Below are 14847 nucleotides of genomic sequence, written 5' to 3'. Positions count from 1 at the left end.
TATAACAATTTTTCTTATTCCACTCCTGGTCGCATTTGGATTAAGTGGAATGCTCAGAAAGTCACTTTTACTCCTATTTTTACCTCTAGCCAGGTAATTCATGGAGTTGTTAATGATGGTTTTCATGATGTTTGATGTATCTCTGTTATATATGCTTCAAATTCTGTTGAAGAAAGGCAAAAACTTTGGAAGGATGTCTCGAACCTGGTTAACCTTTCTCCTTTGCCCTGGGCTATCTTAGGAGATTTTAATTGTTGCCGTCTGTCTTCTGATAAAGCTGGGGGTCATTCTTTGTCTAACAGTAAGCTCGGAGAACTTAACACCTTCATATTTAATGTTGCTATGTCGGATTTGTCTTCGGTTGGGCACTACTACACTAGGCATAATCAGAGGATTGATAATCCTATACATATTAAGTTGGATAGGGTGTTTGTGAATGACAATTGGATGTCTTCTTTCCCGAATTCTTACTATATTGTTAGTGATCCAGATATTTCTGATCATTGCCCGATCATTCTTAATCTGGACTCTATCACTAACAATAGTAAGCGCTTCATGTTTAAGAACTACTGGAGCAAATTACCTGCGTTTTGGAATGAGGTTCTTAAGGTTTTTTCCCTCCCGACTTCTGGCAGTCTTATTTTTTATCATTATCATAAGCTTAGGGAGCTTAAATTCATTCTTAAGCAAAGAAATTGGAACTCCTCTAATTCTCTTAGAGAGGATTTCCATAATCTCTCTCTAGCTCAAACGGAGGTTTTTTCTAAGCTGCAACAATATCCTTTAAACCACACTCTCAACACAAATCTTAAGTCTATTAATTCTATGCTTTGTGATCTTAAAGCTAGATTACTGGATTGGGCTACTCAAAGAAGCAAGACTAAATGGCTGAAGGCTGGAGAAGATGATTTAAAGTTTTTATATGCAAATATCAATATTAGACATAACTCTAATCAGATTAGAGGTGTGTTGGTGGATGGTACTCTGTATACTTCTCAATCTGATGTCAACTTTGTCTTCATCAATCATTTCCAACGTCTCTTTAATGCAACGCCTCCTTCTGGGTCTAATCCCCCCCCCAACTGGAAATTATCTGCCGGCTGCTTTGCTTAACGATCTGATTGCTCCTTTCTCATCTGATGATATTAAGGATGTTATTTTTTCCTCATCCCCTCATGCAACACCTGGCCCAGACGGAATCACCTTTGAATTTTATAAAGCATCTTGGAACTTATTGGGGAATCAGATCTGTAAGGCGGTACATTCCTTCTTTTCTACTGGTTTTATGCCTAAACAAGCTAAGAATACGGTTATTGCTCTTATTCCAAAGCATCCTCATGCTTCCTCTGTTAATGACTATAGACCAATTTCCTTATGCAATGCTTTCTACAAAATCATAGCCAAACTTGCTTGCTTCTAGGCTGAAAACTATCATGCCATTTATAATTCATCTAGCCCAAGCTGGTTTCATCAAAAGCAGAATTATTACTGATAATATTATTTTGGCTAAGGAAATTCTGGGTCTCTTCAATACCAACTCCAAAGAGAAGTTCTTTTGTTCTAAATTTGACATTAGCAAGGCCTTTTACTCTGTCTCTAGGCAATTTCTCCTTAATCGCATGCTTGCCAAAGGTTTTCCTCCTATCTTTATTTCTTGTATTAAAGCTTGTATCTCTGATATCCATTTCTCGGTTTCTATTAATGGATCTCTTCAAGGGTTTTTCAGCTCCACTTCAGGTCTTCGCTAGGGATGTCCTCTTTCACCTTATCTCTTCACTATTGTCATGGATGGTTTATCTGAATGTTTTGAAGAAGCTAACAACCTAAAGCTTTTCTCTGGCATCCCTTTGGGTAATTTTGCTGCTACCTACCTCTTATATGCTGATGATTTACTTGTCTTCTCCAAAGCTTCTCTGGAAGAGGCCTCTTGTCTGAAAGAAATTCTTGGGAGATTTGCGGCCTCTACTGGTCTCAATATTAACCCTGCCAAAAGCTCAATTCTCTTCTCCAAGAATGGTCAGTTGAGTGAGGCTATTTCTGATCTCCTTAATATTCCTCAAACGGACAGACCATTAAAATACCTGGGGCTCCCTATATTTTTTAAATAGCTGTCCCACACTGATTATCAGCCTCTAATTATGAAGGTTACTAAGGCTTTGGAGGGTTGGAAGGTCAAACTGTTATCTTTTGGGGGAAGAATTCAATTCCTGAGATTTACTATCTTCAACTCTATAGCCTATTGGATCAGGGGTTCTATTATTCCAAAGTTTTGTTTGAAAATCTTAAACAAACTTTGCTCTAGGTTCTTATACGGTAGAGACATTGCAGCCAGGAAACTTCATCTTATTGCCTGGAAGGATACTTGTCTTCCTAAGGACAATGGTGGGCTGGGATTACCTTCTCTTGATTCATTAGCTTTTAATTTCAGCTGCTCCATGATCAGGAGATTTTTAAATGATAAAGGGTTATTGTTTTCTTGCTGGAGAAATCTGTATGTCTCTCTTTGGTCTCCTATTCCAAAAAGATGTTCCCCATATTGGAAACATATTAGCCATATTGCCCTCCAAATTAAACACTGCTTACAGCTCCAAATTCAGCCGAACTGCTTTTTTTCCTTAATCTGGGATCCTTGGTGCTTTGGTAAGTCTCTTATGGATTTAAGAGACACGAATATTGATTACAGTTGGCTGGAGGCTTTAAAATATAATGCTTTATCTACTATTTTATGTAACAGGCAGTGGAATGTTCCGGATGGCTGGCCTGTTAATATTAAGAATTTGATACTTTCTGTGCCCATTTTGGTTACGGAATCCTCTTGTCTTTGGCACAACTCTGGTAAAGTATCAAATAAACATTTTACTAAAGAATTCTTTAGGCAGCATCCGGTGGTGAGTTGGCACCGTTTCATTTGGCACAAGCATTCCTCGATAAGATTCTCATCTTTTGGTTGGCTGGCTATGAAAAATGGGTTAAAAACCTCTAATAACCTAATCTGTCGTGGTCTTCAGGTTAACCTACGCTGCATTTTTTGTCATGACTGTAGAGATACTATCACTCATCTTTTCTTTGAGTGAGATTTCTCTTTTGGTATTTTGAATCTACTCATCCCACAGTCTCAAACTCTTTTACTAAGGCCCAACCTTAATCAAATATTTGATTTTATTGAAGATATTGCTGAGACTAATGATATGTTGCATTTCTATTGCCTGCTGATTAACACCTCCATTTATTACTTATGGAGAGCTCGTAATGATAGAACCTTTGGCAACATCCTGGAATGTCACACTACAGTGGCTATTAAATTAAAAAGGCTTTGATTGTGAAGTTAGAGAATTGGAAAAATGGCTGTAATCTCAAACACCTGTTGGCTTGACTTCTTTGAGATTATTCTCTTTGTTATGGGAACATCTTGCTGGATGATGTTGGCTGGTGTAAGGTTATTTAGCTTCATTACCTCTACTAGCCCGATTCGTTCAACTTCTGCTTTGGATGGGAGTTTGCTGAATGGCTGGATTGCTGGAAAAATTTTTTGGAACGTCTGGGATCTGTTATATTCCTGGCAGGTAGTTATCATAGACAAGTTTTGCAGGACGATGATGACCGCTGCAGCAAAACCCCTTGGAGAGCCATTTATGGCAACCAGGGGTTATTCATTGATTGCCCGATTGACCCAAGAGAATAGCTGCAGTTTTTTTGCCTGAGTCCTGAGCTTTTTGTATACCACATTTTCTTTCTCAATTGGTTGTTATGGGTGGTATAGGTTTTCTCTTACATGTAATTTTCTTCTTTTATCCCCCCAGTTTTATTTTTGGGGTTGGATTTCCTTACTTGTAACCTTTTTATTTTAATAGATGGGCTTAGGCCCCAAATTCTCCCAAAAAAAAAAAAAAGTACATTGCTCTTTTGCATCTAACATGACAGCATCAAAGCAATTGATTTTGTTTATCATAAGCCAAAATAAGAGTAAAACATGAAAAAGCTTGGATATTATGATTAAAATATTATTATGATAAATTAAAATTTTAATGATTAATTTTATGATAATTGCATCTAATATAAATTTGATCAAATTTTAAAAAGGAGCATGTTTAATTTGTAATTATGTAAAAAAAGTGTAATTATTAAATAATTTAAAAAAAGAACTAAAAAGCCCAAATAATTTGACTTTTTTATAGAAAATATAATTAATTAAGAATACGCTAAATTATTTGTTGTTCTCTCTCTCACCCGGCTCTCTCTCTCTCTTCATGTATCTCGCTCTCTCTCTCCAATTCGGCTCTCTTTCTCTCTTCAGCAAAGTGAGAGAAAAACGCATAAATTTTAGATGTTTTTAAAGAAAATGTCAAAATATGTGATGTTTTTTTATAAAAAACATCAAAATATGTGTCATTTTATGTCGAGAGAACGTCAAGTAATTTGGCATATTTTTTAATTAATTATATTTTCTATAGGAAATGTTAAATTATTTGACATTTTTGCTCCTTCATAAATTTCTTAATAGTCATATTTCTTTTGCTTATTTAGTATTAAACACGCTCCTTTTTAAAATTCAACCTAGAAAGAGTTTTTTTCCAATGACTTTTATAGAAAATCGAATGCTAAATAAAATTAGATATTAGTGGATGAATAATTTTGTAATCATTTATATTAAGAAAATAATATTTGATACGTGTTCAACTCTTTATGAATATACATTATAAACTTTAAAACTATTATTATTTTCTATTTAATTTTTTTAAAATAAGAAATTTATTTAAAAAGAATTTGAAAAGCTGCTAATACCAGTCCCATCAATAAAAAAAACATTTAAAATTTTTTAAAAATTTAATTTATATTCTGACTAAAAAAATTATGTTGCTCCACCACTAACTCTAAACATTAATAGGCACAAAAGCGACAGCTTAAATAAACACGTAGATTGTCAGCCAAAATACGCTACGTACAACCAGAAAGAAGATCCGTCTATTACAAAATTTACATTATTCGCACATATATCACGTTTCCGACCACGTCGCTTTATTCAATTACCATTCCAAACTCCCCCACGCCAGCTCTTCTACCCCTCTCGCTAACTTCCTCTCTACTTTCGATATATTTATAAAATGCCAACGACGAAGCCTTCGTCTTCCTTAAATCCTTCTCTCTTCTTCATCACGTAATCCAATCCTTCCTCTATGGATTGCCACACCGACTGGCCCGAGCCAATCGTTCGAGTCCAATCCGTTTCTGAGAGCGGCGCCGGACTCATCCCTGCCAGATACATAAAGCCTCAAGCTGAGCGCCCCTGCTCCGGCCAGCCCGAACCTGACACCAACCTCGAGCCTATTCCGGTCGTCGACCTCGCGGGCGACGTGACTTCAGCGCTCTCCAACGCGTGTAGGGATTGGGGCTTCTTCCAAGCGGTGAACCACGGCGTCAGCCCGGAGCTAATGCGCCGCGCACGCGAGTTATGGCGCGAGTTCTTCCATCTCCCTATGGAGGCAAAGCAGGCTTATGCTAACTCTCCGACGACATACGAGGGCTACGGTAGCCGGCTGGGGATCGAGAAAGGCGCTATACTTGACTGGGGCGACTACTATTTCCTCCATTTCTTCCCATTGTGCCTTAAAAGCCATGACAAGTGGCCCGCTCTCCCCGTTGCACTGAGGCATGCAATTTCAATTTTTTTTTTTTTTGGTTTTATTTTGAGATTAATACATTATAAGTTACTAATCTCAAAATTAATTCTCATAAAAATTGTACCCAGAATATCTAAAAATAATATATTTTTTTGTTTTATAACTATTTTTGTCATATATATTTTTTATTTCATATGTCAACTAGCATGCATACTTTAATACAATTAAACTATCAAATAAATAAGATTAAATTATTACGCATACGCAAATATAATAATAATAAAAAAACATGTAAGGAATTAACTTGCCACAAAAAAAAGAAAAAATTCAAATGAATTAACATGCCTCATGAATAAATAATTGACTTCTTTAATAAATTCATCTATTAGACTTTTTTTTTTTCATATAAAAATCTACTTCAGACTTAATTATGAAAATCTAATAATTCAGAACTATTATCTTATAGTTTAGTTATAGTCATATCATGATTCATGTCATGATTATTCGATAAGAATGGCATTGAATGTCGACTACCTAATGCAACCTTTTATTTTTCTCATTGGGGATTTGGTATCGAACAATAATAGTTATAGACATTGCATGATAAAATATTATGTATACATAATTTATTATTTCTAAATTCTGCTTATTTATAATATCTTTGTGTAATATTTTTGTCCAATTTGATTTTAATGTAGATAACTGATGAAAGATCATTATTTGCGAAATCATGACAGGGAAACGGTGGAGGAATACGGGATTGAATTGGTGAAGCTGTGTAAGAGAGTGTTGGGGCTGTTATCGGCGGGGCTTGGACTGGAGGTAGAGAGGATGCAGAGGAGCTTCGGCGGCGAGGAAGCTGGCGTGTGTATGAGAGTGAATTACTATCCCAAGTGCCCGCAACCGGATCTTACTCTCGGCCTTTCGTCCCACTCGGATCCCGGCGGGATAACGGTTCTTTTACCGGACAATGAGGTGCGGGGGCTGCAGGTGAGGCGCGGGACTGGCTGGGTTACTGTGCAGCCACTCGCCGACGCCTTCATCATTAACGTCGGCGATCAGGTCCAGGTATATATCCGTTAAACTCCATTAATTTTGATATTATTTTCTTTTAATTTTAATGTCCTACTTGTCGTTGCCGTGTATCTCGTTGGGTGTAGAAGTTAACTGTGACTTGTGGGGCTTCAAACGTCTCATATAAGTACAATTGATATCGATTAGGAGGGGCTAAGTTCATTATTTAAAAGCAATGATAGTCTTTTATGTCTGAAGCTTCCTCCATTCACACCTTATTAGTATTGAGGAATTACACGCTAATTCATTTGGGAGTCGGGGGGGTTAAGTCAGAGAGTGAGATCCGTCGAGAAGTTCTATTGTCTTTTCATAATTCATTGAATGTGAAGGGAATGTTAGGTTTTCATTCATGTTTTAGTTATTTAAAAGATTAAGGCTTGGTTTGGCTCTTCCTCTTATTTTATAAAAAATAGTTTTAAAAATAATGTTTAAGAGAATGAAATTTTTTAACGGAGATACAAATATCAAAAAGCTAGCTTCTCAAACAATAGAAAAATGAACCTAAAAAGCATTTCTATAAAAATATTTCATTCACACGACGACCTAAAAATAATTTATTTGTTTCTAAATAGAAAAGGAAAAAAATTGCCAAAACAAACTAGGTCTAAGATTGGATTAAAAATTATAAAATGAATAAATGTCTAATCAATTTTATTAATAAAAATATGATAGAAGCCTAATAATTAAATGATGATATATATTGTTGACTAGTAAGTCAAAATAAAGTCATGTAAAAATATTTTAGTTTCTGTATTACAATTAATATATAAACTAGTTTAGAGAGGGAGAGAGAGAGATTATGCATGTGTAAGATTATAAACTCCAATGAAGTTGTTTTGTGGTTATAATGTTGTGTATTCAATAAAAATGATATTAGCATTTTCAAGTAAGGTAGTAAGTGAGCTTTATAAACGGCTTGTGAGTTGGGTCAAATTCAATATATTAACAAGCTCAAGAGGAGAGCTTATGGAGCCACATATTTGAGCTTGAGCCTATATTTATACTAAGTCTAGCTCAGCTCTTAAGCTTGTCGGGCTACTCATTAAAATTAAATTTTATTTCAAAACTATTTTTAGAATAATATAATAAATAAATACTATATATTTTTAATTATTTCTTTAGTCAATCTCTAGCTTTCTAAATAAACTCAAATAATTGAGTCGAGCTCGATCAAGCTTAATAATTTTCAAACAAATCAAATTCGAACTCAACAACTGAGATTTAGTAAATGTTGAGCTTACTTAGAATTAAATAAGCTTAGTTTGATTTGACAAAAACTCGACTTGTTAACCCCCCTAATTTCAAGCATATGAAACAAAAAAAAATACATCATGAAAAATATTATATGTTGTAAAAAATGTATAATAGAATGTTATTATCACATATTTTTCGTTTAAATTTTTATTGCATTAGCACCAATAAACAATATTTTTAGTGAAATAATAATATTGAATTCAGGGTATTTACTTAGATATTATTTTACTTGAAATAATATATTGCTATCCAGTTAAGCATACTTTCGATTTTTTTTTATAATCAATTAGTTTAATAATCGCATAATTTAGGATTTAGAGGTCGGCTAAACATTTTTTTATAACTAATCAAAAACAAGAATTAAATAATTTTATTTCATTTTTATCATCAAATAATTTTTAACGATTATTTGTGGAGATATTTATTATTTTTCTTAAAAAGCAGACAATAAACGCTTTACTGTAACAATTCCTATCAAATATCTAACACCTCGTTTCTCACGTGCTCAATTTGGTTTGTTTCCTACTTCAGACCCTCCTTCCAGGAAATTACACCACAATTCCTTTTCACATTTCTCCAAGCTCATTATACTTTTAATTGCAATTCTATCATTTTTAGGAGTAAACAAGTCAAGTTAAGCTTGAGCCTCTCATAACTTGAGCTTGATTATATAATAGCATGATAATTTATATTTAGCATTATTTCAAATATAATAATTAAAATTTATATATTTATAAAATTAACATTCAATTATTTATATTTTCAACAAAATTAATCCAAAACTCAAAGGTTGTGACAAAATTCAAACACTTTTTCCTTTTTTTTTCATTAAACTCTATATAATTTAAGGTTAGCACATAAATACATTTTCTTTTCATTTTTATGAATATTCAATATATAATTATTCATAATTTGAATAATATGGAAGTAATTAAGTAAATATCTTTTATTTTTCAGCAGTATTAGCCAACAAACCTTTCGGGGTTGTTGAATGGAAAATTTAAATATTAATATGATAAATGAATACTCATTGTGATAAGTTACAGGTTTTGAGCAATGCTACATATCGAAGCGTGGAGCATCGAGTGGTGGTGAACTCCAAGATAGAGCGATTGTCAATAGCTTTCTTCTACAACCCACGTAGTGATCTACTTGTGGGGCCTATGCCAGAGCTATTGAGCTCAAATAGTCCTGCTTTGTATCAACCCATGACCTTCGATGAGTATCGATTGTACATTCGAAAACGTGGCCCGCGTGGCAAGTCCCAAGTTGAGTCTTTAAAAGCTATTTGATCTATCTCCATAGTTGTGATCAAAATGGTCATACATTTTTTTTTTATTGTGATTCTAGAAGGCTTAGCTTTTGGTAAATTCTTGAAAATGATGAAATTGACCTATGTGCATTGAAAATATATATTAAGAGAAATGGAAAATAAGAAAAAAAAATCTAAGGTGATTTTGTAGAGATTGATTTTTTTCCCTTAGTTCATGCACATCATTAGCTGTTTTCACTTAATGAAAGGCAAAGGCCCACAAAGAAAGAAGGTAAGTTAATTTATATTTCTTTTTAGTTAATCAACATCATTGTTTAATTAGATTGTGTTAAGAATAAAATCAGTGGCTTAATTTTCTTCTACAGAGATATTAATATCTTAGAATAACTACTATTTGTTCTCATTTGGAGCTCTCAAAGTTGTTTGCTTTGTTTGACAAATTTTTTATATAGATTATTACTTATCTGTAAATAATTTTTTTATACTATTAAGTGATATGCCTCATGACATTCATGTATAAAAAACTGACAGTAAAAATGCATTTTAATGTTCAACAATGTGGTTGGGAGTTTGACACATTCCCAACCAACCAGGGTTCTAGTCCCTTAGCAGGTGGGCTCAGGTGTGGGCCACGTGGATGGTCAGGCAGGCTCTCGGGCGACCGCGACTAGGCGGGCTGCGGGCGTGAGCAGACCACGGTGGCGGGCGTGGTCGGGCGGGCTGAGGGGTGGGCGCAGGCAGCAGGTGGTCTGCACTCTGCAGCCCTTGTCGTAGGCAGGAGGGCTGGAATTTTTTTTTTTAATTTTCCGGCAGCTTATTTTTGCCTGAAAGATGACAGAATTATTTTTCTCCCGAAAAAGCTGTCGAAAATATTTTTCTTACGTGGGTTTTACCGGCTAAAAAATTTTTGCCTGTAAATTAGAAAACTACCGAAAAATTCCACCGGTAATAGATGATCTTCATGTAGTGAGCATATACAAATTTATATATAAGAGAAAAGATTGGAGAATAAAAAAAAAGGTCTAAACTATGAGATGATATATTGAAAATTAATAAAGATGGTAATCATATATATACATTTGATTGGGTTTATAGGATAATATATACTTCGCGCTACAAACTTATGAAGGAAAAAATATGTTAATTTAAATGGGATATATGATTCTAAAAATTATCTAGCTTATAAGATTTGGTGATACTGCGAGCGGGGTTAAGAATGCAAAGGGTACGATCGCACTATCCCATAGGACAAAACAATCGTATGCCTTTATGCTCTATGAAAATAGGCCAATGGGAGTGCAGATGAGATCATACATATAATTAACTAAGGAGGATAATCACTTTCACCTACACACCTCGATGGATAATAATATATATGAACAAATGATCATGAGATTTCTCTCGTCCTACTTATCTTCTTGAATTGGGTTTATTTGATGTGGGTGCATGTTTCCCATGGGCGCAAGCCTCGTGGTTAATTGTATCTTAGGCCTTGACCTAAGAATACTCTTCATTAAGGATGCTATATTATTCTATTCAGGGTTTAGCGCATAAGGAAATATCTAGGCTCTCCTAATCCAAAGAAAGATAGGCTCAATTAGGCTATTCTACATGCACGGATCACACAAGCACTCAGCTAGTCCAATGAGAAGAAATCAAAAGAGGAGTCGTATCATACCAAACATGCATGAGAGAAAGATGGAAGATGCATCATCAGTGTGATGTGGATGGGTGAGATTTATATGTTGAAACTTTATTAATTATGAATTAGGTTGTTAGACCTAAGCTTATGTCCTAGTAGCTAACCAAGAGGGGGGGGGGGTAAATTGGTAATTTAAAAATTTCCTCTTTATTTTTAAACCAATAAAAAATTAAAGTGAAATTTTGAAAAAGATTTTTCAACCAGAGATCAATAGAAACAACAAAGTAAAAAACAGCGAAAAAATAAAAGACACAAGATTTATAGTGGTTTGGTCAAACACGACCTTGATCCACTCCCTGAAGTCTCCCACTTCAGGTATTGCACTATTACCATTTAGTGTCTCTCCTTTTGCCCCATAGTAAGACAGAGATGCCTTTATAAAAACTCTTTTCCACCACTACCCGATGTGGTTAGGGGTGTCAATTTTTGACACGACACGAAACACGACCCGAACCCGACCCGGAAAAATCTGGGTTCGGGTCAACCCAAACCCGAAACGGGTCGGGTTCGGGTTCATGAAATCAACCCGTTTTAAAAATCGGGTCGGGTTCGGGTTGACACGGAAACACGAAATTGACCCGAAAGTGACACGAATAAACTTCAAAAACAAAGAAATTAAAATTTTATTTCATTTTTATCATCAAATAATTTTTTAACATTATTTGTGGAGATATTTTATTTTCTTAAAAAGCAGACAATAAACGCTTTACTGTAACAATTCCTATCAAATATCTAACACCTCGTTTCTCACGTGCTCAATTTAGTTTTGTTCCTACTTCAGGCCTCCTTCCAGGAAATTACAACACAATTCCTTTTCACATTTCTCCAAGCTCATTATACTTTTAATTGCAATTCTATCATTTTTAGGAAGTAAACAAGTCAAGTTAAGCTTGAGCCTCTTCATAACTTGAGCTTGATTAATATAATAGCATGATAATTTTATTTGTATTATTTCAAATATAAAATTAAATTTTATATATTTATAAAATTAACTTCAATTATTTAATATTTCAACAAAATTAATCCAAAATTCAAAGGTTGTGACAAAATTCAAACACTTTTTCTTTTTTTTTTTCATTAAACTCTATATAATTTAAGGTTAGCACATAAATACATTTTCTTTTCATTTTTATGAATATTCAATATATAATTATTCATAATTTGAATAATATGGAAGTAATTAAGTAAATATCTTTTATTTTTAGCAGTATTAGCCAACAAACCTTTCGGGGTTGTTAATGAAAATTTAAATATTAATTATGATAAATGAATACTCATTGTGATAAGTTACAGGTTTTTGAGCAATGCTACATATCGAAGCGTGGAGCATCGAGTGGTGGTGAACTCCAGATAGAGCGATTGTCAATAGCTTTCTTCTACAACCCACGTAGTGATCTACTTGTGGGCCTATGCCAGAGCTATTGAGCTCAAATAGTCCTGCTTTGTATCAACCCATGACCTTCGATGGAGTATCGATTGTACATTCGGAAAACGTGGCCCGCGTGGCAAGTCCCAAGTTGAGTCTTTAAAAGCTAATTTGATCTATCTCCATAGTTGTGATCAAAATGGTCATACATTTTTTTTTATTGTGATCTAGAAGGCTTAGCTTTTGGTAAATTCTTGAAAATGATGAAATTGACCTATGTGCATTGAAAATATATATTAAGGGAAAGGAAAAATAAGAAAAAAAATCTAAGGTGATTTTGTAGAGATTGATTTTTTTTCCCTAGTTCATGCACACATTAAGTGTTTTCACTTAATAGAAGGCAAGGCCCTTCCACAAAAGAAGAGGTAAATATATTGTTTATATTGTTATCAAATATGTTATATTTTATTGTGTATAACATATGAAATAATCAATCAGTGGTTGTAATCTTTCTTCTACAGAGATATTAATTCTTAGAATAAACTACTATTTGTTCTCATTGGAGCTTCAAAGTTGACTGCTTTGTTTGACAAATTTTTATATAGATTATTACTTATCTGTAAATAATTTTTTTTAATACTATTAAGTGATATGCCTCATGACATTCATGTATATAGTTCTGGAGAGAGAGAGAGAATATACAGAGGGTGACAATTTTTTCTTATTTTGTGTGCGATCATATAGCAGCCACTAAAGGAATATCATTAACGACGAATTGTTCTGGCGGCTTTCAGCGGTTTTCCATGGAAGACAATGACATAATTTTCCAACGGTTTTTATTAAATTTTAATTGTAATTTTCTATTTTAATTAATTTTCATTTTAAAATTAATTAGTAATATTAATTTTATTTTATATTATTTATTTTTTAATTTTTATAATTAATTTATTAGTAAATTTAATTTTATTTAATACTTGATTTTGGGTCATTTATATAGTTTAAAATATAAAAACTGAAGTAAAATGCATTTTATGTTCAACAATGTGGTTGGGAGTTTTGACACATTTCCAACCCACCAGGGTTCAGTCCTTAGCAGGTGGGCTCAGGTGTGGGCCACGTGCATGGTCAGGCAGGCTCTCGGGCGACGGACTCAGGCGGGCTGCGGGCGTGAGGCCACGGTGGCGCGGCGGGTCGGGCGGGCTGAGGGGTGGGGCGCAGCGCAGCAGTGGTCTGGCACTTGCAGGCCCTTGTCGAGGCAGGAGGCTGGAATTTTTTTTTTTAATTTTCCGGCAGCTTATTTTTGCCTGAAAGATGAATCAGAATTATTTTTCTCCGAAAAAGCTGCCGAAATATTTTTTCTTACGTGGGTTTTACCGGCAAAAAATTTTTGCCTGTAAATTAGAAAACTACCGGAAAAATTCCACGTAATAGATGATCTTCCTTGTAGTGAGCATATACAAATTATATATAAGAAGAAAATTGGAGAATAAAAAAAAGGTCTAAACTATGAGATGATATATTGAAAATTAATTTAAGATGGTAATCATATAATATACATTTGATTGGGTTATAGGATAAATACTTCGCGCTACATAACTTAATGAAGGAAAAAATATGTTAATTTAAATGGGATATATGATTCTAGAAAATTACTCTAGCTAAGATTTGGTGATAACTGCGAGCGGGGTTAAGAATGTAAAGGGTACGATCGCACTATCCCATAGGACAAAACAATCGTAGCCTTTATGCTCTATGAAATAGGCCAATGGGAGTGCAGATGAGATCATACATATAATTAACTAGAGGATAATCACTTTCACCTACACACCTCGATGGATAATAATATATATGCACAAATGATCATGAGATTTCTCTCGTCCTACTTATCTTCTTGAATTGGGTTTATTTGATGTGGGTGATGTTTCCCATGGGCGCAAGCCCCGTGGTTAATTGTATCTTAGGCCTTGACCTAAGAATATCTTCATTAAGGATGCTATACATTCTTTCAGGGTTTAGCCATAAGAATATCTGGGCTCTCCTAATCCAAAGAAAGATAGGCTCAATTAGGTCTATTCTACATGCACGGATCACACAAGCACTCAGCTAGTCCAATGAGAAGAAATCAAAAGAGGAGTCGTTCATACCAAACATGCATGAGAGAAAGATGGAAGATGCATCATCAGTGTGATGTGGATGGGTGGATTTAATATGTTGAAACTTTTTAATTATGAATTAGGTTGTTAGACCTAAGCTTATTTCCTAAGTAGCTAACAAGAGGGGGGGGGGGTGAATTGTAATTTAAAAATTTCCTCTTTATTTTTAAAACCAATAAAAAATTATAGTAAATTTTGAAAAAGATTTTTCAACCACAGATCAATAGAAACAGTAAAGTAAAAAAGCTAGCGAAAAATAAAAGACAAAGATTTATAGTGTTGGTCAAACCGACCCTTTCCACTCCCTGAAGTCTCCCACTTCAGGTATTGCACTATTACCATTTAGTGTCTCTCCCTTTTCCATAGAAGCAGAGAGCCTTTAAAAAACTCTTTTCCACCACTACCCC

General features: G+C 34.3%; 2 protein-coding genes across 2 annotated transcripts; both read left to right on the top strand.

Annotated features, from left to right (window-relative positions):
- Positions 1-342: 342 nt before the first annotated feature.
- Positions 343-1113, top strand: LOC114579354. Its single transcript, XM_028693610.1, has one exon. The coding sequence runs from the start codon at positions 343-345 to the stop codon at positions 1111-1113; it is 771 nt and encodes a 256-aa protein (XP_028549443.1).
- Positions 1114-5031: 3918 nt separating this feature from the next.
- On the top strand, positions 5032-7164 carry LOC110107557 (probable 2-oxoglutarate-dependent dioxygenase At3g111800). The gene is made up of 2 exons (XM_020837827.2): positions 5032-5647; positions 6356-7164. The coding sequence occupies exons 1-2, from the start codon at positions 5175-5177 to the stop codon at positions 6699-6701; spliced, it is 819 nt and encodes a 272-aa protein (XP_020693486.1). The 5' UTR covers positions 5032-5174; the 3' UTR covers positions 6702-7164.
- The last annotated feature ends 7683 nt before the right edge of the window (positions 7165-14847 follow it).

Source organism: Dendrobium catenatum, unplaced genomic scaffold (assembly GCF_001605985.2).
Source record: "Dendrobium catenatum unplaced genomic scaffold, ASM160598v2 fragScaff_scaffold_332, whole genome shotgun sequence".
NCBI classification, from domain to species: Eukaryota; Viridiplantae; Streptophyta; class Magnoliopsida; order Asparagales; family Orchidaceae; genus Dendrobium; species Dendrobium catenatum.
This window is presented reverse-complemented; position numbering and strand designations above follow the sequence as displayed.